Source organism: Serinus canaria, chromosome 1A (assembly GCF_022539315.1).
Source record: "Serinus canaria isolate serCan28SL12 chromosome 1A, serCan2020, whole genome shotgun sequence".
In the NCBI taxonomy this organism is placed as follows: domain Eukaryota; kingdom Metazoa; phylum Chordata; class Aves; order Passeriformes; family Fringillidae; genus Serinus; species Serinus canaria.
The window spans coordinates 21,001,882-21,027,568 of record NC_066314.1 but is presented as its reverse complement, the minus strand read 5'-3'; the positions used below and the strand labels follow the sequence as shown (position 1 = coordinate 21,027,568).

General features: G+C 38.5%; 1 protein-coding gene across 8 annotated transcripts; it reads left to right on the top strand.

The window, feature by feature from the left end:
- Window positions 1–1,267: 1,267 nt before the first annotated feature.
- Window positions 1,268–25,687, top strand: SPAM1 (sperm adhesion molecule 1). 8 transcript variants are annotated; one of them, XR_007780838.1, is made up of 6 exons: window positions 1,268–1,575; window positions 16,407–16,752; window positions 17,314–18,498; window positions 19,967–20,056; window positions 21,852–22,631; window positions 23,941–25,687. XR_007780838.1 is itself a non-coding variant. In XM_050988021.1 (6 exons), the coding sequence occupies exons 3-6, from the start codon at window positions 17,536–17,538 to the stop codon at window positions 23,971–23,973; spliced, it is 1,530 nt and encodes a 509-aa protein (XP_050843978.1). In that variant the 5' UTR covers window positions 1,425–1,575; window positions 16,407–16,752; window positions 17,314–17,535; the 3' UTR covers window positions 23,974–25,687. The 8 variants fall into 8 exon arrangements, 7 of the variants coding, with proteins under 7 accessions (XP_050843977.1, XP_050843975.1, XP_018765745.2 ...); XM_050988021.1 differs by having other exon boundaries at window positions 1,425–1,575; window positions 21,852–22,295; XM_050988022.1 differs by having other exon boundaries at window positions 1,426–1,575; window positions 21,852–22,290.

Below are 25,687 nucleotides of genomic sequence, written 5' to 3'. Positions count from 1 at the left end.
CTTGTTTTTTTCATATTTAATTCAAATTCAGGTAGACATTTTCACACAGAACAATTATGGCTTACTTTAATGGGCACTTTTCTCAGCAGGCTTAGTAAATTGGACACTTAGTTTTTAAAGGAAACAGACAGTAGTGTCTGTTGCTTCGAGCATTCATTTAAACTGAGATTCTTATTTATTTAAATAATGCATAAAGTGCATAAAGGCTTCGTCAGACTGGACTTAAAATGACTTGTATTATTGTTCTCAATATGGAAATCACAAGCAACTCTGGGTCTGATGTCTCACTCCAGCAAAAAGAAGTAAAAAGAATCTTCTAGTAGTTTTTGCATCAGGGACAAACCACTTCTAAATAGATCTAAGCAGAAATGGGTACTGATCTATTCCTGATTTCTTCAGAAGTGATATGTAAGCCAGTAACAGGGAAAGAAAATAAACAAAAAAGGCTTCTGGAACCCTTGAATTTTTTGCAATACAGGGCAAATATTGGTCATAACCTTTTAGTATCTACATCCTAAAACTTTCTTCCAGTGTACTAATAGTTATAGCAAAGCTGTAAGGAGTTTTAACTCTCCTTGGCTTTACAAGCAGGCTGTGGGGGGAAAGAAGACTCACCAGACAAGTTTTGAATGCTCATGAGAAAGAACAGATTTTACTCCAAGAAGGTCTTGGAGGAAAATCCTTGAAATCAATCTGAATCAATTGGTACATGCAAAGGTGAGGAGGACAAAAAACCTGTCAATCAACTGCACTGTGGAGGACTACTGGATGGGAACAGTTGGATCAAACTATTTTTTAAGAGAAAACGCCAATCTGTTTAAAAAAGTAAAAATACCAATTAGAAACTAGTAGGGAATAGCAGTCCTTAAGAAATTAATCTTGTGCACATTGATGAATCAAATACTGTTTCTCAGAGTTGGAAATAGAAGAGGCACTGATTTCCCTGCTCCTGCTTGCTGTGCTCCAGTAAAAGACAGCTGAAGGTGATTGTGGCTGCCCGCATCTGTGCTACCTGTCTCACTTGTAGAGATCTTCCAGGTGAGAGGTGTGAGGGGGCTGTAACTCCTCCAGTCACCCCAGACACAGAGGGCAGAGTTTATTCCCTGGTACTCTCCTTCCTCCTTCCTCCTTTTGCACAACATGTTGTGAAGGAATAACCAGGAAACGAAGTCTCCTCCCCTGTGAGCCTTGTGTGTATCTTTGCCTGGGGCAGTGGCATGTTTCCATGTTTGGGGTGAAGGCCAAGACTCTGAACCAAAGATAGCTTTTGCTAGTCAGTATCATCTGTCATATTCTCTACCCTGTATTATTCCCTGTAATGGCTAATTAAAACATCAGTATTTTAGAAAAAAAGTGGGTGGAGAACATTAGCATGGATTTTGCATGTCTATCACATGAGTAACACCCAGGTGGATTATATTTCCTTAAGAGAAAATAAATGTTCTGGCCTGTAAGACACGTTCTGGTACAAAAAAAGTAAAGTCTGTCATCTGAGAACAAGAAGCCAGATTTTCTGAGATCCAGTGCTCCTGGTATCCTAAATGAAAAAAGAATTAAGGAGTCCATGGAATGCTGGTAAGTGCCTCTTATACTCTCCAGTATTTATAGTGGCAAAGTTGGTTAAGTTCCTGTTCTCTGCTGTTGTGGTGAGGATGTGTGCTTCTCTCTCTTCTTCCCAAGTGTGCTTTGAACCTGTCCACATGGAAAGGATCCTTTCCCAGATGACCACATCAGTGCACATGACTAGGACAGTTTACTTACCCTTGCTAAAGGCATGATTCCAAATATCCACTGTATAAAGGAATGTGGGTTCATTGGAATAAATCTGCAGGCATTCCCCAGTTAATAACCTGTATTGTTTGGGTTTTCACCAGTGACACTTCGGGATGAGATAAGCTTCAAAAGCATCCTGTGCTACTGCTGTTGGTTTAAACTGGTGTTTGTGTTCCCAAATCTTTTTCACTTGGGCTCTGTGAGGAAGGATGTCTTTCTCTCTGCTCATTTGTTGAAGCTGCTGTTTTCATTATGTACATGTGATAAACAGGAATATATCTTTCTTAACATAAACCTATTTCACTCAGATTGATTTTAGCTTTCACATTGGAAGATAAAATTTTAAAGTGCATTGGCATAGAATGACACAAAAGACAACGAAACATGAATGGCAATCAGGTAATTAGGAAAATTGTTATTTACTGATTTTTTTCAATGCCTATTGTCATGGTAGCTTGGCAAGGGATTAGAAAGATTTAAATATAAATTAGATCTGTCAGTCTCGAAATGAAAACAAGTTAGTTATTTAAAATTGTAGAGAAAAAAAAAAAAAGAAAAGGCATAAGAGCCTTCTGTGTTGCCTTCAAAAGATTAGATGTGAGCCCTGGAAAGCACTCAGTGCAAGCCACATTGTAGGAGGCCTCCCAGGGGAGAGTTATGCTGCTCCTCTTAGTATTTTCTTTGCTTGCACAGAGAAGCACAAGTCAAAAGTAGTCTTGCATATGCAAAAATGCCAGAAGAGGGAAAAACTGTAACTGCAGGAATGTGATGCTGTGTCCAAACTAAAAGCTTTGAAGAGACAGCAACAGCAGAGCTGCTCTGCAAATGAGTTGTGGGACTGAGACCTGCCAGTCTGGTCAAAGGCAGCTTTAGAGCTTAGAAGGTACAATGCAGAACTATTCCGCACTAAGACCATCTTAGGTCCCAAAAGTAGGCCAGGCAAACTATAAACGTCCTATACTGAACAAATATACTGCAATTTTTCATGCTTTACCACTTAAAAATCCAGGGTGGTATCTCTGTATTTCATTGTACTCTGCAGGCAAAGTGCTTTATTTGGAAAGAAGGTAAACACTTATTTGGTCTCCACTGCATAATATAGACTTGCCCACAGAGCATCAGATGTCCCAGTGGACAGTGGGAGCTGTCAGTGGCTTGAACTGCTGTAATACAGAAGAGGACTCCAGTGCATTCAGCACATACTTCCACCTGGAAAGTTTATGCACACATAGGAAGGAAAATACTCTCTCAGGTTAAACAACAGAATGCTCCCAAGCTCCCTGGTTTTCTTGTATGCTTAATGTACATCCTCAGGAGGAGCTCTCTGCCTTCCATGCCTCTTCCCCAGGGCCCTGGTTTCCATAGAACAGAAACCTGGTGACCAAGGCCAGAATGAGACAAAGGCCAGAATGAGAACACCTGTATTCACGTCAGTTACCAGACACAGATGCTCAGACAATAAGATTTGAGGATGTCTATGGTATGTGCTTGTTGGTCTGATCTCATGCAGACTCCAGTCCTAGAAAAAGATTTACAACCTCACTAGCACCTAAAGTGACTCTCTCAAACAAAAGTGGACAGAAGTGAGAGTTGCTTATGATGTGCCACCTCTATAGGTAGCTGAACCCCAGAGTTTAGTCATAGTTCTCCAAAAGCAGTTTGAATTCTTTAGGCTGAAGCTGGCAAAGAACTATGGAAAATATTATAAAAAAACTTGACTAAAGAGAATTAAGTGGCAAATCAAGACAAAGGCAACTGACAAAGTAATTCCTAAATGAGGAAAGAAAACCTTAGATGTGCACAGGGCATGCCAAATGCAAGTGGTGCTAACCAGAACTACCAGTGCAACCTGAGCTCCCATAATTTACCTGCAAGAGACACAACACTGCCCAGGTCTGACTGTGTGGGAGGGCAATGCTCACCAGTGGCAAGAATCCTGGGAGCAAGTTAGGGAAATCAGCCCCATCTTCTGAAGGGCTGAAGGAAAAGAGTGCCCAGAGTGATGTAAATTGGAGGATGGGTTCTGTCCCATGGCCATGGTGGGTGAGCATGACACAGAGAAAATCCTTCTGCCTGGGGTTTGTGGAGATTAGGGTGGTACTTTGGAGAAATGAGGGTTGGAGGTGGTGATGTGCTGGAAGAGAGAAAGAGAAGAGGACCTGAGTGAAGGGTGGGCTTAGGAAAAGGGGATAGATATGGTGTGTGCAGGGGAGGATCTGACACGTGTGACTGAGGCTCAGGGGACAGCTGCTGAGAAACAGGTTACAGGTGCCTTAATGACCTGCTCTGCTGAGAGATGAAGTGGCTGGTGCCAAGGAGGTGGGATTCATCTCAGTGGAATCAGACTGGCAGAAGAGCAGGTAATGTGTGGTGAGAAGGGAAGTGAGATGCCTCATCCTCAGATAAGTCCCCTGCCTCCCATCACTCCACTCTATGTACCCTCAGACTTGCAATCCATTCTGCCAAAATCACAATGTTGATTTTTGCCACTCATTAATAATGGGATTAGGTCCTCTATGTTTCATTCTTGGATCAGCTGAGTTCAACCTTTGCTTACACTGCTTGGAAGCTTTCCACCAGCTCTGCCTTTGCACATTATGCATCCTACTTTTTATTTATAGTCTATTGTGGTATTTGAAGATCTTTACCAGCTTCTCTTAACTGCCAGCTGTGGCTGTTTTATTATTTCATCTTTCCTGCTGCCTCACAGCCAGCAGGAACACTTAATTTGTGTTATATCAACACAACAGCCACCCAACAGCCATACTCTTATGATTTGAAGGAGCACAAAAACGTTTAACACCAGGTTATTGGGTTGAATCCAGCTCATTCAGCAGCAACTGGAAATTGTTAATGCCTGCTGACAGGCTGGCAGCTGTGGGGCGTGATACTGGTGGCTCTTCTCCAGTTGCTCATGGACAGATGTCCACCTCATAAAACCCCAACCAAAAACTAACACTGGCAGCCTCAGCAGGGACACATTGAGTGGGCAGTGAGGTTGTTCTTACACTGAGCAGTATCCACAAAGAAAAGCCCAAGAGTACTGGAGTGAACAATTTGCAGGCCACCCTTCTATGAGGCTTATTGTGGGGATGGAAACCTTCTCTACCAGTAACTCTAAGTCTTGTTTTGAAAGAAGTATATTTAATGTATTGAATATTTTGATGATAGAAGCCAGGGGGATGTTGGTAGACACTGGAGAAAAACTGGTAGGTTTTAACAAGGTGTTAAGAGTGGATTGACTGTTGTTCTCTGCAGACCCATTTTTGGAGCTCCTTGGGCTCCTTGGCTTTATTTTATTCTGCACCATCACTTCCACCAAGTACAGATTCAATGGTTCATTCAAAAGTTGAGAATTATTTCCCTTTATTATTTCATACTGCACCAGGCAAGAGATAGCTTATTCTGTGAGGAAATTCCTATTTGACTAGGGAAGTGAATGCTAGAACAGCAGAGGAGTGGTGAAGATGCTGGATGGGATTGCTGACTGTAAGAATTCTGTACAGTGGATGCTGCATCACAAAGATGCAACATTACAGGAGACAAAACCACTGCTACCTGAAAAGTGGTAAAGCCTCGTAGTCCACAGCTTGGGCTGAAACAGCAACTGCTACCATGAGTGTCTCTGCAGTACTTTGACCTACATAGTTTAATTATTGTTTATCTTATTTCCTTGTTTTTCTGACACATTAAGATGGCTGCCTATATTGCATGAAAAAATAGCAGGTGGAAGAATTCAATACAGACTAAAACATATTTTAGCACTGAATTTGAAAATTCCTAAACTTCATTTTCATTGCTTTCCTTAACTTTAACCAAACAATATTGATTTAAAGTTCTTATGCAAAATAAGAGTAATGGATATACTAGCATGTCACTGAAGAATGATAATGTGAAAATGTATAAGTTTACATGTTCCACTCTTTTTTCTTCATCACAGCAAAGTGCTTTAGAATATATTTTCTCATAATTTTAGAATAGTTTTATAAATTAATGTTTTAAACATTTTTTTTACAAAATAATTATTTAAAATTGTTGTTCTAGAGTTGACCTTTAAAAAAAGTAGATAGCTGAATATTTTGATTATTTTCTGATTTGGATGATTTATCATTATATACACTTATATAGTAAAAATATTACACAAAGAAAACAATGTATGACCATCTAAAATGACAAAAACCTTTCAATATAGAAATGACTGTCTTGAAACTGAAATTGATTCCAAGGAAAAAATTGGTTTTATGCCAGGGAAGATGAAAAACAGTTTTTAAATTGTAATATTGAAAGTATAGCAGAGGGTTCACAGCTCAAAACAACTCTAACGCGTGGCACTGCCGGCCATCCCTTTGGTGTGGGAATCCCTCAACCAACCCAAAGTGCTGTGTGAGCACAATCAGAGCTGGGAGTTTAAGGACAGTGGGGGGTTTGCTGTTTAATTATACAGCTCCAAGGGTTCTGCCTGAATCCCTGTGAGAGCAATCAGAGGGTCCAACTCTGCAGTCAGTTCAGTGATCTCCAAGCATGGCAATCTTGGTATCTGTTCTCCAGCACAGGATCTCTTCTTGACCTTGTTTCACACTCTGTGTGAATGCATCACCTGGGGGTACTCTAGATTATGGCAAAGCAGAACATAGTTTTGCTCTCCCCACCCCATTTTTTTAAACCTCCATTGGACAAATCCCTGCCACATTAAAAAGCAAAATTAAGTCAAACTGTATTTCTTTATTTTGGAATAAAGGAACTATATAAAAGAATTTGTGCAGTAAACTACAGAACATGGTGCAAGTCCTCTGACAAGTAATGTGTTTTTGTACTACTCAACTGCAATCAGCTGTGTCAGGAGACACCTTTCATCAACTACCCTATAATTATGCTAAGGCTTTCACCAAATGCAAATCCCAATTGGCTGGGCCAGAGCCCTGCCTTTCTAGAGAAGGGTAATAATTTTGTCCACTCACTGCTTCATTCATTTCAGCAAGTCCTGACCTGTGGACTCATTGAGGTGAGTATTTACTGCTTTTTTTAATGCTGTTTAAATTGTAACTATTTTTAAATTAATATCTCACAGATGGAAGGTAAAATTTGATAGAACTGTCTAGAAAGATTGTCAGGAGTTGTAAGGTGGAACAACGACTTACCTGTGTTACACACACTGAAGTGTATCTATCAGCTGTTTTTCTCTCAGTGTATTTTAACTTCCTTTTTTCAATGCCAGTGATTCATTGAACTATTACACACACACAAAATTAATTATTAACTGCCCATACATATAGCTGTCAGAAGTATTGAGTAAAATCTATGTCTCCAGACAAACAAAATCGCTAAAATAACTTTATTTTAAGTAAGTCTTGTTTCAAACTTTTTAGACTAAGTCCTTAGTTTAGGCAATTTTTCTCAGGAGGTGGGAATATGTTTCCTTTACAGGTGTGAGTATGCCAAGAGAGATTTCTGCTTCTTTAGGAATCTAAAGTTTATTTGTATAAACTTACACCTGGGAAAATTCAATACGAAGTTACTTCTCCCTAGTGAATGCTTCTAATTAGGGGTGAAAGAAAAGACACCTGCAAGTTTTCAGCCTTTTAACTCAGGTAAATGATATGGTGCAGAGTAATAGTTATTTTTTACAAGAAGCCACAGGCAGGCAAGACAATCCACAAAATATCTGTGGCAAGAGCTTTGAGTCAGAGTTGCATGTAAGCAATGGAGCACGTGCTGGGTAATCTCACACAGATGAGGGCTGGCATGGGTATCCATTAAAGCCTCCCAGGAGGGAAAGCCTGAGAGGGAGTGAGGATGTGGGCAGTGAGAGCCAGGCCTCACTGCTACACGCTGTCCAAGTCCCAGTTCCCATGGCAAGTGGTCCAAACTGACTCTCTCAACATGGTAGATGTTAAGGTCTCTTAAAACCAGCAGACACCATTGCATTTCTCAGCTTTGCTGTTTAGTCAGAGTTTGTGAGGGTTTGCAGGCTGTCTCAGAAGAAGATGAGATCATGGGGTCAGTGTCCCAGCTGTATGTCGGTAGAGACAGCACCAACTTTGCCACCCTAACCAGTGGCAGGCCCAAACAAAAAGAACTCATTTCCTCAGCTCAGAGCCACTAAAAATCCTTTTCCTTAGGCTTTCTCCAAGGGTTATGCTAATGTTCTTGCTCAGGCAGGCCCAACTGCGCTCCTTTCTTCTCTTCAGTTGTACTGTTAATTCTCTGCATACCCGTTTCCCAAAACAATGCTCGATAAATGCTAATGCCTCCTTAATAAATCACCAGTTTTCTGCATAGCTTTGTACTCACTTTTGTTTTGAGACTTTGACATCTGTTTACCCATCTCTCCCACTTCTCTCCAGGGACGGGTGGCAATTAGACAGGCTTCTCGGTATTAGGAGGTTTATCAAAATAACAAAAGGCTATGTGAGGTCTGTGAAGGAACAGCAGGTGAAAGAGAACACAGTAGGAAAGAGAAATTACTCTTGAGGCGAGGTTTATTTCTTTGCTGCAGTTTCATATTTTTGTCAGATTGTATTTATTTATATACAATCGTGGAAGAAAGGAATACGGAATGAATTACAGTCCCAGGAGAGGAAGATTAAAAAGAGAGAGCATTCAGGTATTGCAGAAGAGAACTTGAAATGTCACACTGTGAAGACATATGTTAATGTACAAACTGGTTAATAAGGTTAATAATACATATTTATTTCCATGAATAATTTGCTTTGAGGACCCCTCTCCCTGCTACCCCCACCTCCTGTTGCTCTAGCAACACACTCTATAGAATGTGGCTACTGAATATCCAAGAACAATTTCATCCATGCAGGTTTCATTTCCCCCAGGTGTGTTTCTGCTCCCTTATGTTTGAAAGGGAACACCATTATCATCTTTCTCGAAGATTCTATTTTTTCTAAAAAGGACAGCACAATTTTGTGACTCAGATACAGGATTGACTGCTGTGTTGATTTTAATACTGCAATACTTCCCAGGATTACGCAAAAGTCTGTTCTGGTCTCTTCTTCAGAGCAATCTCACCTTTTCCAAAGGCAAAGTTACTTTTGTACAGTGTAGATTTTTTTTCCTTTCATAAATCCTAGATTAGGGTAATAGTTTCTCAAAGGGGAAATATACTTTTAACACAGATGTGAAATGATATCAGCTTTGTAAAGAAATGTACTGCAGTTATATCTGTGTTGCATGTTGGCTTAGGAGGCAAGAATATATATTTTTATGTTCACTTCAGGCTTCTGATTTTCAAAATAGTACTCATAAGGGAGATGATGATCATTAAGTGCTTACTAATAGTGGATTATAATCTCCATATTATGGGCCACCTTTGATACTGTCTATACACTGTCTATAACATTGTCTTGTTTGGAAGAGCTCCCTGAGAAGATCTAGGGAAGGGCTTAGGAAGCCTGTTCTTGTACTGCAGCGTGCACAGAGATCTACACTAGAGCCCTTTGTAAATACTGCTGTCCAAAAGAATTTAAAATAATGCTGGAACACATGATGCTGCAGAAAATATGACACTGGGCATCTTAATTAATATCCCTAGTGGGTGTTGGACCAGGTGACCTCGAGAGGTCCCTTCTAACTCAAACTCTTCTATGACTATGAAAATTTGACTTCCTTCTTTGAGAAGTAGTCAGAACAAAGAATAGGCTGAATATAAAAGCCCAAAGAAAATTGGGTTTGGGCCTTGTTTTTGTGTTTATTTTTTTGAAGGCTTCCAATTAAAATTATTCAAAATGTTTTAGTGTAATATAGTGAAAATAAATTTGACTAAAAAACCCAAAGACAACCACTAGATGCTTTTAAAAACTGGCCTGTGATTTGCCCAGTATTCTAAGTTAGGATAGCAGTGATGTAGTACAGTGATCCACATATGCTTCCAGGTTATTCTTGCCTTTAATTAGCTACATATTAATAATCTACATTAATAGTAAATATACAGTTATATTTTTAAATTCTGTATTGAAGGCTAATGAATTTTTCTTGCTATAGAGAATATGTTTGGGCTTGTTTTGCCACAAAATACTAGAGGTTCTGCAGACAATGATTGTTTTGCAGAGTAATCTTAGTGAGATAGAAAACTTCACAGTCACATGACTGACTCTTTGTTTTGTCCCTGATTCCTCTGCAATGGAAACTGTCATTATAAAATCTGAGTTCTGCCAAATCTATTTATACAGAATACAGCACAGGAAATTTTTCCAAGTACTTTTGGAAATGTGTTCAGATAGTTTATTTGGCTAACTTGCTAAAAAACAAATCAGAGAACATCAATTAACAGGCTCTTATGGTATTAAGAATTTTTATAAAATTAAGAATTAGAACTTGCAAAGGAAAAAAAAGAGAATGAAAGGTACAGAGATTTTACTGAATACACGAAAGTAATCCTGGAACACTGCAGCAGTCATTGTAAGAGTATGAAAATAATTGGGTAAGTTTAGTAAAAAATGTATATTTTAACTTATTTAAATAAAATTAGTAAAATCTTATAGTTATCTCATTTATATAATTAAAAAGTTTTTGACTACTTTTGCTTAGGTATTTTTAAGGAGGGTTGTCCACAATGTGGATGCTCAGTTCCTGACATTTACATCATGGGAATATTTTGATTTTTTTTTTCTACAGGCTGGATTGCTGGCAAAAAATTTGAGGAGGTTTTTTCAGGTCCTCGTTTACTCATTGCCCTGTACTCAGGAATGGGAGTAACCAATGATGAAAGAGATGATTTGGCAGTTCTTGATGATAAGGACAGCCACAGCACTGGGGTGTAGTTTGACAAGCATCTCTTAAATCAGCCATGCTGAGTAAACTAGCCAGTTTTGCTGGTTCATGTACCTAATTATAAAAACCCCTTCCTCTCCTCTATATCAGCTGAGGCATTTTCAACCTCAGCAATTCATTACGTGGCCTCATTAACAGTTGCCTTAGCCCAGCTGAGAAGAATCTACTGAACTGAGGGTGGAGTTTTAAAACCACTGTTACAGAGATGTCAAGCTTAATGAACTTGTAACAATGAGGTAACATCCTCTATGCAAATATTACCTTTCACAGGTTAAACCTGCCATCAGCTGTGTAGCAGAGATGGTTCACACTTCCAGAGGTGGACCTTCTTTCTGTGGAGCTTTCTATTCCTCAAAAATGTTCATGTTATCATCACAACACCCATGTGTGTTTATGTTAACTGAATGTCATGGCCTCTTCTTTAAAAAATGCCAAAATGACACAAATGGGCAATGCAATACAACTACAATGTTATACTTCCCTTTCTTCTGTGGCTGTTTCATGACCCTGATACCTGTTTTTAATGAACAAACAGCCTCTAGCCAGAGAAGTGCATCTCTAAAAAGAGCAGGAGGGTTTAATTTGAAGTTGCCACAGTGACACTGTCCCCTTCATCCAGAAGAAAGACCCCTCCAGAACAGAATGGAAGGAAACAGGGCCATTTCCCACAGTAGCACCACCGGGGCACCCAAGGACAGCAGGATGGATACCAGACACATTGACTGTTTCCCACTGATCTATAAAAATTACATGTGTTGACCTCAGAGAGCCCTTTCCCTTTCCTATTAGGAGAGACTGTGTATGGCTGTATCAGTATTGCTGGTAACTTTAAAAAAATGCTTTGGACTCTCCTTCAGGTTTCTTCCAAGTTTAAATACCTTAACATTTAATATATACTTAGTCTGCTCCTCAGAAGTGTATTCCATCTCTCCTTAGGACTTAATCAATGTTGACATCTTCACAGAAGCTAGAATTGAATCCTTAGACATCTGTACAACTTTGCATTTTTGTAACCCTCAGATAAAGGAAAATACAAAGCAACTTTTCCCAAGAACTTAAGTTACACTGTTTAACACCTTATTTTGTCTGTAACATTAAGAGTTATTTCTACACTGAAGTAACTAGTGTTTATATGAAAACAGAAGAATAAGGAATAAATCCTTAAATATTCTGGTCCTATCTGCATTCTTGACCATATACCTTACATCACAGCCTCAGGCATTTAAAAACTTAAATGCAAAGATTTAAAGAGCTAGATTCTTCTGTCCCATAAAAAACTGCAGTTCTACATGCCAACTTCTATATCCATATTTTCTTTGGCATAGGGAAAAGACCAGCCAATTTTCATATCTGTATTTTTTTTGTTACTATGCCATTAATTAATAGCCAATCTCATACTGTTGATGATGAAAGAAACAGTTAATAAACACACGAGAAGTGTGTAATCTGTAATCTAAAACAACTACACTGATGATCTTGGCACTACAAATGTTCTTACATGCTATTGTTTAATTAGATAGCACAGTTCAGTGACACACCTTCTGCCTTAGAAGTCATGAAGAGCACGCCTGCTTTTGTGTGCTCCAACTAAAACAGTGGAGGTGCAAGATTTTACAGACTTCTGCTTGACACTCAGTGAGTGTAATTAACACTATTAGCATAACAGATAACATCAGATACTCTTTTTGTTTATTGGCTTAAGTTTAATGTTAGCAGATCTGACTGGACTAAGCAATGTCTAATTACATCAAGGCTGAATATGGTCTCTCATGTCTAATTTTCATAAAAAGCCTCAAAGCTGAATTCCTCTAATGTTTAGTGGCAAGCTTTGAGCATAAACCAAATGGTATGACCAGTGTTTTTTGATGCAGTACCCCATCCCCTTGTGGGGCAACAAACATTGATTTGAGCGAAGTTCAAGGGTATGTATAATACTTTCCCTTTTTGTTTTCAGACTCTCTTTGGTCCTGTAGAACCTTTTTGGAGTCCACCTTTTCAGAGATATGGAGTATAGACCGAGTCTATGACTGTATAGTTACCAAAACACAGGAGCACACTTGCATTTTCAACCATGTGTGTTTCTGCAGTCCAGTTTATGCTTTGAAAAATGATGCAATAATTAAGCCAAGAAAATTAATATGATTTCCTGTTATACTTAACCTTTACAAATGCCAATTTTGGGAAAATCTAAAGTTGAAACTTTTTTCCCTAGACAAAAGGCACTTAGCTCCATCAATCTGTGCTTCCAGTCAGGTATCCCATGAACAATTAGTGTTAATGTATTGTAAAGTACTTGGCTTTTTGACAGGGAGAAGGGCAGCTTTCTGACTCAGCTCACTTAGACCACCATCAAGGAGACTGAAGAGAGTAACATTCATCAGAGCTGTCATTGCAAGGCTGGGATGAAGGCAATCCTTTTAACTGGAAACTATCACATAAAACAATCTTTAACTCATACCCAGTAGAGTACATCACAGCAAGATTTGGGGGGAAACCGTTTACTATAAATTTAACTTTGCAAGATTAGCCAATAATAAATGAGTTCTAGCAAAACCAGTAAATGTAACATTCCAAAAAGTGGAATGTTTGGAATGGAATTCCTCTTTTCCTTCACATCAAATCAGCCTATTACTGAAATCCACTCACTAAAAAAAACACCTTACAGGAACAAATAATAAAATTTGTGTTCTGTAGTGTTCTGACTTCAGTGGGGGCAAGAAATATCTTATAATCAAAGCCAGAGGAACAGTAAAAGCCAAACTACTCCTACAGCTTCTTTCTGAGGCCTTTCCACTTTCTTATGCTCAAACCAATCACATAAAAGATCACCATCCTGGCAAATGCTGGTGTTTATCAGCTGGTTATGTGTGAAAATTTATTTAATTTGAAAAACTGTATTTGCACAAGTGGAAAAAGTATTTCTGCAGAATTTCAGTACGGAATTCTTTAAGTTTGTCCTGGAAGTCTCCATCTGTATTCTCTCAGGAAGTGACACTTCGGATAATGCAGGGGCCAGGAAGAGAGATGCTCTGGTATACCTGATAGTTACAGGAAATGTGAAGGCTGGGTCTTGGCTGTAGTGATTATGAGATGATGGAGTTCAGGATCATGAAAAGAGGCAACAAAGGAAATGGCAAGATCATAACCACTGCCTTCAGGAAAGCACATTTTGGCATCTAGAGGCATCAGCTTGGAAGAATTCCTTGGGAGACAGCCCTGGAGAGAAGGGTCCAGGAGCTGACTGATTTTTAAGGATCACCTTTTCCAAGCTCAAAAATCTCCACATTCAGGAAATCAAGACATGGCAGGATGAGCTCCTGGCAAAGTTCAGACATAAAAAAGAAAGCACACATGAGGTACTAGCAGGGACAAGTGAACAAGAAACACTATCTGAGCTGTTGGGATGTGGTTAAAAAACCCAGAACCAACCTGGAGTTGAATCTGGGCAAGATGTGTGAAAGGCTTCTAGAGGTATAGCAGGATCAGAAGACAAGAAAAATATGGGCCTAGTGCTGGCCAGAGATCCAGTAGCAAATGACAAGCAAGGTCAGGAGCATTTATGCAGATTGGACACACGCAAGTTTATGGGACATAATGGCATGTGCCTGCAAGGAGGGTATGTGCTGAAGAAGCTGCTGATGTCCTTGTAAAGTCACTCTTGATAATCTTTGATTAGTCACAGTGACTGGGGGAGGTTCCAAGGACTAGAAGAAAACAAATGTAACTCCTTTCTTAAAAAGGTTAAAAAAAGAAGATCCAAAGAACTAGAAGCTCAGACCAACTTCACCCTAAACCCCGGATGCTGAGAGAGAAATAATCCTGGAATTTACATTAGGAACAAGAATGTGATTGCAAGTAGTCAGCATAGATTAACAAAGAGAAAATTAGGCCTGCCCAACCTGGCAGCCTTCTCTAAAGAGATGACTGACTTGGGGGATAAGGGGAGACATTGGATACTGTCATTCTTGATATTAACAAAGCTTTCAACAGAGTCTCCTGTAATGTTCTCACTGATTAAGTACAAGATAGATAAATGGGCAGTGAAACTGAAAACTGGCTGAACTGTCAGGCTCAAAGGATTGAGATCAGTCCAGAATGTACAGCTGGAGACCCATCAAAGTCCAGCTGGAAGCCTGTTTCTAGTAATGTACATGAAGGCTTCATACTAGGTCCAATACTATATAACATCCTGATTAATTATCTGAACAATGGGGAAGAGTGTTCCTGTGGCAAATTTACAGATAATCCACACTTGGGAGTGGTTGATATGCCACAGGATCATGCTGCTAGTTAGAGGGACCTCCACAGACTGGAGAAAGAGGCTGACAAGAGCCCCATGAAGTCCAGCGTATGAAAACATCAAGCCCTACACCTGGAGAGGTGTAAACCCATGCACCAGTACAGGCTTGTGAGCTGAATGGCTGGAATGAAGTTGTAGAGTAGGCTCTACAAAGTTGACTGGATTGAGTAATGAATCTTTGAGGCAATGAAAACCAACAGCCTTTTGGGTGGCATTAACAAGAGTATACACCACCAACAGGTCAAGCAATGTGTTTATTCCTTATATTTAGCACTGATGATGCCACTTCTGGAGTGTTGTGTCCACTTCTGAGCTTCCCAGTACAACAAAGCAATGGGAACACTGGAGCAAATCTAGCAAATTGCAACAAAGATGAATAAGGGATTATAGCATTTGTCATATGAGGAGACATGAGAGAGCCAAAACTGGTTAGCTCGGAGGACAGATGGCTTTTTCCCGCTGTCACCTCTGGGCAGCTGTGGGAAATGCATGCTGACAGCTTTTCTACAAGTTTCATCAAGCAGATGTCATGCAAATGAGGTACTGCTCTTGAAGCAATTTAAATGAATAGAGCCACACCTTCTTTCCTGGTAATTGGATCTATGATCTAAGTCTGATTGATAAAACTGATTATTGGCAGGGTTTCTTTAGTTTTCACATCAGCAGCTGTGGAATGATGAAATATCTGCATGAATGTTTAGATTTCAGTCCATCCACTGATTCTATACAAAAATTTGTAGATTCCACTCCTGGCTGAATTCAATAAATACAACCTAAAATATTATTTGCTTTTTTTCTTGAATCTATCCTTAGAGATTTTACATTGCCAGCCACTCCTTGGCTCACTTCATGGTGACCCCTATATTTTTGTGTATACACTCTTACATAATCCTTGCATACTCTATTTCCTCATCACAAGGCCTCTACAGAAAGTGACAGATTGAGGTTTGAACCATTTCAAAATCAGAAGGAATGTAGATTTAGGAGTTACTGCACAGAGAATGCTTTAGCTAGTGGGATTCAGTGTAAAAGCTGATGCCTGTACTGGGGCTATCACCACTAAATGTGACTGCTCACTGTGGGTGTATGGACAGCCTCAGCTTTCCTAATGAACTGCACCCCTGGGCAGACTTTGACTTGGGGCCACTTAATCTGTACATCTCAAATGGCCTGAAATAACATATAGCCAGCCATAAACCAAACTGATTCACAGGTGTTTGAAGCTGTTTAAAAGAGGCCTGAACAGAAGATAGAGTGCCTACAATATTTCAGATACCTCATTGAGTTAAATGAGCATCCATCTATTGGTTTTTTGCAAGTATAAAACAGCCCAGGTTTGTTTTATATTATCTGGTATCTTCCCTTAAAGGCTCTGTAAAGTTAACAAATGAAGGCTCAGAACTTTATTTTGATATAGGTGAGAAATATGATTGTTCCAGATTGCAAGGCAAGATGTATTCTATTACCATCTGTATGGCAGTTGTCTGGTGTCAAGTGGGCAATTCCCCTTATCTCTCTCCCTGAGTGGTCATAATCACTCCTCCCTCTGCAGGGGACATCTGCTGATAACAGGCTATTGAATGTCACTGCATGACTGATAAGAACTATAACATCCCATTGTGAGATGCTCTGCCCAGAGGGAGGAGCCAAGCACTGCTACCCAGATATAATCTGGAGGTTCTGAAACACCAGCACAACTTTCTCCACTGGATTCCCCAGAGGAGCAGCAGCTGCTTCTACTTACATGGATCTGCAGAGGAAGAATACACCCTTTTTCTACAGGACCCTCCTGCTCCAACAAAACCACACCTAATACTTCAGGAGGACTGCAGACATTTTTCCAACTGGACTGCTACCAACACCCTGACCAACAGGGTGGCAGGTTGAGTTCTGACTCTGTCAGTGTTCTAGTATATTGCATTGTTTTATTTTATCCTTTTATTTTTTTTCCCTTCCCTATTAAAGAACTGTTATTTCCTGCTCCCATATTTTTTGCCTGAGAGCCCCTTAATTTAAAATTCATAGCAATTCAGAGGGGTGGGGAGGGTTTGCATTCTCCATTTCAGGGGAGGCTCCTGCCTTCTTTCCAAACCAAGACAATTATATATACATTGTTGTTGATTAAGAGAAGTCATGTGAAACTGCTCATTTTTACAGACATCAGTAACTGACAGAGTCTGGAGTACTTCTGAGCACACTTACTCTGATCTATAAGCCACTGAATACTGTTCCACTGCCTGTTTTAAATATAGGTATTTTAAATCTAAGTTTTAGGCATAAAACTGACAGTGGAACAGTACAGTTTATTTCTCTATGGTTGTACATTGTTGTTTTCCTTCAAAGGGTAATTGAATTCAAGCATTACAATATGTTCAATATCAGAAATGGTACTTGTTTCAAGGTTAGAAATTAAACAGTTATAATTTCTTACTTCAGATTTGCTTCTTTTTCTGCATTAGGTCTGAGAAGTTGTTGGAAAGTTTTCTGCAGCCTGAATTGACAGAGAGCCTTGTAAAAAGGACACCCCTATTTTACACCCAAGGAATATTGCCTAATAGGTATTAATCTGAAGAAATATATTTTACGATAAAGTTTTTGACAGACTACCAACCTTCTGAACACCCAGAGAACATTTAATTTTTGTCTGATCAGAAGCACCTAATGACACTGCACATGCTACAATGGAAACTGCAAGGCAAAGTTTTGGCATCTGTGTTACCTGTATACATCCTGTAGCATCTGGTGTGGTGTTTGCCACTCTTCTAGTTTCTTGCTGCTCATCTCTGAACATAAGAGCTCGTCCACTTGTTTCTAATTCACCTTTCCTTTCTATCTGGAATGCTCCTACAGAACTTTGTACTGAAAGGACCGGAGTGCAGCTGGACATGAATATTTTTCCTCTAATTGGAAGTACACTAAAGACATCCATTGGGCAAAACATCACTCTCTTCTATCCAGACAGGCTTGGATACTACCCTTACAAAAATGAAGTCACAGGAGAGGCATTCAATGGAGGACTCCCTCAACTCTCGCTATTGGAGAATCATTTAAAAAAAGCCAAAGAGGACATCCAGTTCTACATTCCTTCAGATGAACAGCTTGGATTGGCTGTCATTGACTGGGAAAACTGGAGACCTGTGTGGATAAGGAACTGGGGATCAAAAGATATTTACAGACAGGAATCCATTGAGCTAGTTCAGCAGAGAGATCTCAGTCTATCCGAAGCCGAAGCCAGAACTATAGCTAAAATGGAATTTGAATTTGCAGCAAAATCCTTTATGTTGGAAACTTTGAAGCTGGGCATAGAAACGAAACCAAATCGTCTGTGGGGATATTACCTTTATCCAGACTGTTATAACTATGATTACAAACAAAACCCACAGAATTATACAGGATCCTGTTTAGATATTGAAATAGAAAGAAATAATGAGCTTAACTGGTTGTGGGAGAAAAGCACAGCACTTTATCCATCTATCTATCTAGAGACAGCCTTAAAATCTTCCAGAAATGCTCAGCTCTTTGTTCGCAACAGAGTTCAGGAAGCCATTAGAACTTCCTATGTCTCTAACTCTAGCCATCCCCTTCCAGTTTTTGTATATACACGTCCAGTATTCACAGATGCCTATGAGGAATATCTCTCTGAGGTGAGTGAAGCTAGACCTTATATAGTTCAAATTTATAAGGCAAGAAATTACCAGGTGACACTTATTTAGCAAATATACTAACTTGCATCAGAAAAAAGTGTGCAATTTTGTCGAAAAAATTAAATTAATCCATCAAAGAAATTTGACGAAATGAAACATTAAGAGGTCTATTTTCAAAACTTTCTCATTATATTTATCAAATAGTGTTTTATTCTCTGAGTTGTCCTCACATGTAACAAAATATTACAAAACTAGAAAACATATTTAGCCCACCTGGTCAGAGGAAAGAAATACGAGTAAAGTTTTGCAAAGAGAATTAGTAATACTGGGCTCACCTACTGCCTGCTTTTTAGGTTATAAGAAAAAAATACAAAACAATGGAGTCTTTCTTTCCTTAAAAAGTGTTAAAAAGCTAGTGAAAAAAAATCTATCCTTAGTTGTACTCAAGTACAAAACCAGTATTTCAGCATGTCATGGGTTAAGATTAGGCTCTGATTAAAATCCAGTCATCTTATTGCAGTTCTGGCTATGCTTTTCCCTTCACATTTTTATAGACACCCACCTTATCAGAGATGCTACCACTCAGGGGAACCTCTTGTTGTTGCTCCAGCCCATGAGCAAGGGGACGTCCTAATGATGGCATTCTATCTGGTGTCCTCCCACAGTCTGGACAGAGCAATAGCAAGTGTTGTCCCCAGCTCTGTGGATACTTTCAGGGAGCAAGGGGTGCTGTCAGGGGCCCTGCTGGGATCCTAATTAATAATTGAAATCCTATAATCTTTACATTAATTCTTTTTTTGTGTGTAGGGCCCTAGAGTAACTTGCTTTTTTATTGTTTTTTCATTATCATAGTCCTCTCCCACCCCATATAGGCCTTAACATTTTGCTAGGACTGATCTAATAGCTTACCCTAAAAGGAGAATTGAACAGAAACAAATTTCCCAAATCAATCTCTATAAAAGACCAGAGACATTCTATGGAAAAGGGAGAAACCTACTATTGAAAGCTCTTTCTCGTGCTACTTTTCTTCTGTTTTAGCACTTTCTGGTAACAGTTTAAAAAAAAAAAAAGCTGTGTTTTGTGCTTTTCAGTATTTTTATCCCACAGCATTACTGAAATCAGTAGCTACAAACTCTGAGCAGCCAGGAGGCAATGCAGCAAAATAAGCTGTAACATGGCTGGAGGAGTGTATGTCATATGCCTAAGCACTGGCTCAGTTTTACAGCCTTGTTTTTTTAAGCAGATGACATATATAAATTGGATATTGTTGGCAACATTTTCTGGTATCACCTGTGCAATCAAATTCCAGAATAAAATGGTGCAATTGAGAGCAGGTTATTGGCATTGTGTATCATTGCTTGCTGTCTTCAAAGTAGTTATTTTGGAAATGTAATTTACTATATGCATTTTTTCATTTGCCCTTATAAGTTACTGACATTTGTATGATTCTTTGCATATTTTCTTTCAGGATGACCTGGTAAATACCATCGGAGAATCTGCTGCGCTGGGTGCTTCCGGAATTGTGATCTGGGGTGATATGAATTTAACACAAAATAAGGTATGCTAGATCAATTATTATGATTTTTTTAAGGAGAAATACAGTGAAAAGGATGTGAAGCATTATGATCACTTACATCTTCTACTTTTAAAATTATGACTCCATATTGCCAGCAGTTTCTTGTAGTCAAAACCCAAGTACATCTGAGGCTTATTAAGGTGATTGGCTACGCAGCACAAGAGTTCAGTCTTTCAATGTCTCAGTTCTGTTGACTCTGGGCAACTGGACAAGTTACTATGATAACCATAGGCAAGTTAGCACTTGTTTAATTAGTATACCAAAGAATCCCTATATCTTCATTTCATTTTGGTCATGAGGTAAAGAAAAAATTACGTGGGCTTGCCCAGAACAATTTTTAGAAGACCCTCCTGCTTTTTGGGGTGGTGAACTTGGCAACAATAGAAGTCAGTCTGTAAAAGTTCAGCCTTAGCCTGTTCTGTGTGCTGCAAATACTAATTTGATTAATTTCATTGTATGAAACATCTGAATCAGAAGAAAAAAACTCTAGTTTGTGTTAGGAAGGGGAAATACATAGTTTGAGAACTGTTACAAGGATGTCCTCATAATTCTATCCGGTTAATTCATTCATAACCAGGCAAGTTAGATTTAACAAACTATTGTATGGGAAGACTCTTGTGAAGTCTTCTGAGTGCAATGAACCAAAATGTTTCATCTCTGCCAGACTTCCTGTCACAGAAAGCATGGCCAACTACACCTCCACAGCTCTGTAAGGTTGTTATTTCCCAAAGCATCCCACCCTGATTTTTTTGTATGTGCCTGCCTTTGAAAAAGGGTATCAGTTGCACTTGGAACTTTTATGCCCATTATCTCAATATCAGAATATAGATGAGCAGCAACTTTTATGGTCTTAATTTTGAGATTCCTGTGAGAAAAAAAGAACTCTCCACAGCGCAGTCAGTCTATGTATTTGTACACTAATTGCACCTCATTTTTAACAGCTTTAACAGTCACTAGAATTTCAGCAATTAAATATTTCTGAAAGACACACTTCTGCATCAATGCTAATTTTTTGGAAGTATTTTTATATATACCTAAAAGAAAACCAAAAAAACCTACATACATCTTAGATTCACCAAAGTGATCTCTATGGGTATAAATATTAAGGACATCTACATGCAGAATTGGGCAAATGCCCATAATGTCAGAAACAAAGAGAGAGCTCTCAAACCTTCTGGTTATTAAACTGTGCCAAGAATGCACAGAACACGTGCCAATTTCACGATCAGTTAAAATGATCAATTGTCTTTGCATACTTTCAACTTGACCATCCAACCACAATTCTTTTCATTTGAAAATGCCATGAAAGGTTTCTACCCTGTAGCCAAGATATTCAGGTCAGGAGAAAGTTGGAAAGTCTCAGAGACTACTTGACAGAAAAAGTATTTGTTTAGACTGAAGAAGTGTGAGTTTTTTTGCCAGACCTATTAAAACTATTTAAGACTTAAAAAGGAATTTCAAGTCTTCATGAAACTTCTTTAAATACATCTGATTCAAAAAGCTACATGAAATATAGAGATAAAATGAAAGATTAAAGACAATTGATTTCTGATCCAGTTGCTTTTTGTAACATCTCCAGCAACTACACAACATAAATTTGCTAACATTCTTTAATTTTATAACAGCTTCTCAGATAAATATGCTTCCAACCACTTATAACTATTATCAAATCCTCAGGGGAAACATTCATAGATATGTACTGTGATACTGTTATTAGAATGACAACTTTTTAATGGTTTCCATACTAAACTGTGGAGGTATAATGTTCTTTTCACAGAACACTTGTAGAACTCTGGACAACTACCTTAGGAGGACTTTGACCCCATACCTCATCAACGTCACAATGGCAGCCAGAATATGTAGCCAAGTGCTATGCCAAGACTCTGGTGCTTGTGCACGGAAAAAATGGAATTCCAGTGACTATCTTCACTTGAACCCTGAGAATATTGCAATTCAAATGACAAAGGATGGAAAATACACTTTGCAAGGGCAGCCATCATATCAGGATCTGCAAACATTCATAGAAAAATTTGAATGCCATTGTTATGCAGGGCACAGCTGTGAACCTCGAGCTGATATAAATGACATCCATTACCTCCATGCTTGCATTTCAGAAGATATTTGCATTCAGATATCCTCAAATTCACTTTCTAACATAGAAGCCTCTGAAGAAAAGATCCTGTCTAACAGAACTGCATTTTCATTTACCTCTGAGAGTAAGGTGACATTATCTACACATCCTGAAGTAGAAGATTTCCAATCTACCTTTGGAAATAATATACTTAATATAACAACTGCAGAATATAACATTGTTACAGCTGCCAGTAGCTATGATTTAAAAGAAAATGATACTCGTACTGTCAGTAGTTCTTCATCCTATAAGATTAGGATGTTTAGTCTGTTTCACTTAATTCTCCTTTTGAGAACCTTAATACAAATGATCGATGAAAGTGAGAATATCCTTTTCCTTGACTATATTTGAAATTCTCAAGGTTTTTTTTTACAAAATCAACAAACGAAATAATTCCTGAAAGGCTTATGGTCTTATCTGTGTCAGGTAACCTTTTCAAACCCACTTCAGCTTGAATGTATTTCCTCAGTTTAGTTCTATAAACTACTATCTATGCCAAAGAGATATTGGTCTATATATACTGACTAGGCTGAGAGGATAATCCAGAATAAGAAACATTTTTTTACAGTTTACATTTTTAACCATTATATTTGGAAAAAAGTAATGGTTGACAATGCACTTTTGTGTACTTCAAGTTGAGACAGTTATATATATAATACATAAAATAAGTCATCAGGCTTGATGGTCTATGCAAGAATTAATTTAATTCTATATGAATGGAATTATCTCTTAAAATATTTGGCTTAACTTTAAATCTGTGGATCTTTGCAGCATAAAATTTATCTGATTAATGTAAAGTTCCTCCACTTTTCACCAAACCTTTAGGGATATTGTAGCTTTTATTTTAGTTAAATATATTTGTAACTCTTCAAAAGGTTCTTATTTCAGTGTCAATGTTGACTTTGAATATTACAGCTTCGTTATTTAAAAATTTAGCTGCAGCAGTTTATCCTTTCTTCTCACAAACCCTCCCCCTTATTTCAGAAGTCCCCTTCTTGGTTTCCAGTTGTTTTGTCTTGCCAATACTCACAACTCATCTGCTCTGCCTGTGCATTCCCTGCAGGACAGGTCACCAGTCTTAGTTTCTCCATCCAGCCATTCCTAGGAACAGGATAGTGCTGTATGTGCCATTTGGACAAAAGTCTGTGCATAGGACTGTATGCCTTGTTATTCCTGAGGAGTCTCTTTGGTGAAAACCATTTTGCTCCTTAGGAAAACCCAGCAGTGGAGGCAGAAAGATAAGTGTCACTGGAGTCCTGAGACAATCTCAGGACCACCCTTCTGATTCAGTTTGCTGACAAAACTGAAAGTATTTTCTTAATACTATTCCATTGCCAAAAGCAGTGTGAAAGTAGCAGAGATACCTCAGAAGAAAACTACTTCCAGTATTGTATCAGGAGTCTAGTTATGATTAGCGTATAGTCAGTTTAAGCATTTAGAAGCAATTAGCTGAAGTTTATTTGATAAAATAACTTTTTCAAATTATTATGTCAGATGCTTAATAGACAGTTGGCCTTGCGATGAGTGAAGAGTGGCTGCTGGCATGGATAAATTAAAAATCTCCTAGAGCCAGGCATGATCTGCATAAATAATTCACCACCTCTCATAGATATATCCTGCCTCACTAATGAAAATAACCAGGACTTCAATACAGTGGCCATTTACTTATAAAAAGTTCATTCTTTTTTCTAGCAGAAAACACATATTATTATATCCATTTTCTTTGAATTTTCAGGTTGTTGGTCATAACAGAGATGCAGAAAAATAGATGAAGCCTTTAGAATTAACATGGAGGAATAATGTTTATGGCTTTTGAGCAGCAAGTTATCAAGAGGAAGTAGCAATTTTCTCATCCCAGTTACAGTGATAAGTCCACGAGTCAAAGCTGTTTCTGCCATTAATATTCCAAGTGGAATCATGAATAAAAATATATATTCAGAAGACTGTTCAGCACAAAAGAATCAATCTGGTTTTGATCACCTGTGCAAAAGCACGCTTTTTTCCACTGCAGCTTTGATATTGGTTATTTCATCCTGGGCAAAGAAAAGGCATGGTATCATAACTCCTGTGTCTGAACTCCCTTTACACTGCGCTTGTGGTAACTTTCAAACAGTTTCTAAAATTGGAAACATCACTGGTAATGCCTTAGCAAAACTTGTATGACTTATATGAAATTCTATTTTTTTCACAACACTTTGTGACATGGCCAAACTGAAAGATACTGGATCTGTAGCACTTTATGGTAAGACAGCTTGCAGGTTCAAAAAATCTGCAGGTCTTGCCATGAATACTTTTGACTATCAGCCAGGTAATAGCAAGCAGAATATTTGTGATGATTCAAGCAGGAAATCACCAAAAAAGGAGGAATGAGAAGACAAAATCACAGAAGAGTTGAAACAGAGCACCCAGGACCTCCCAATGGATGCAGAGGAAGTGAACTGCAGAAATGAAAGAGTGAAGCAGTAGGGAATGTGGACAGACCAGTCTCTTCCCATTCAGTATTTTTATCCACCTTACTAAATATTGACAACCTTTCCCCAAGGCTCACTGTAAAGATAAAGGAACACACTAACTGATATATTAGACCTATTCATCCAATCCCATACCTTTTTTTTCTTGAGAACAGCCAGGACCAGGAAAGTAAAAGGAAGATGAGAGGAAAGCACTCTATTGCAATGAACTGTGCCTTCCTAAGCTGCATGCGTAAGTAGCTATCTACCTTGTGCTGTGATGCACAATGCTTTGCCAACCACCTTTCAAATGTTCATTCAGGACGATTTATGTTACCTACATGTATCTGCAATTCATGCTTTAAATCATACAGACTTCAGGATTTAGGCCTGCTATGTGTTAAATGACAGTATTTTTTAAGTATATTATTTTTTTCTTACTGTATTTGTCTTACCTATATTCTGTGATAAAGAGCCATCATGGAGTCAGTAAATGGAGTAAAATGAAAAAAGAAGGAAAGGGGTGTTATCTATGGCTTGCATTGCTGGTGACTGTCATATGTTCAAAGCCAAATTTATTTTCTCCTAAAGTGGACCCTTTTCCAAAGAGATTTTTTTCTTTTCACTGTATTGCCTGTAATCATAAGTTAGCCTTATAGTTTTAATTTCTCGCATTCTTGTAATTTTGAAAAGATTAAACACAAGAGGAACAGTTCACTTTGATTGCCATTCATTATTTTGTATTTCTCCTTTCTAGAGAAACCTCAGGCTGGCAATGCTTAGGGACAGGGAAATACAAAGTGGGTTTGATGAAAGGGTCTGTTTAAGTGAAATCTGTTAATAATACCCTCCTTTGATGTTTTGACATTATGTTAGAATTTTAATTGAAATTCTGCTTCTCTATCTGAATAATCTGGATCTAGTTTCTTGTGTTGCTTATTCTGGGACATACCAAGATATTTGTACTTCAAAGGGAGATGGCAACTGGCACTTAAAGAATCTGAACAGAATAAAAACGTAGTCTAATCATTA

Excerpts from the sequence above, each read along its gene's own strand:
- SPAM1 (XM_018910200.3), top strand. The coding sequence starts at position 17,536 with ATGGAAACTGCAAGGCAAAGTTTTGGCATCTGTGTTACCTGTATACAT. Across the intron at positions 18,499-19,966 it reads ATGAGGAATATCTCTCTGAG|GATGACCTGGTAAATACCAT; the intron begins GTGAGTGAAGCT and ends ATTTTCTTTCAG. Across the intron at positions 20,057-21,851 it reads TGAATTTAACACAAAATAAG|AACACTTGTAGAACTCTGGA; the intron begins GTATGCTAGATC and ends TTCTTTTCACAG.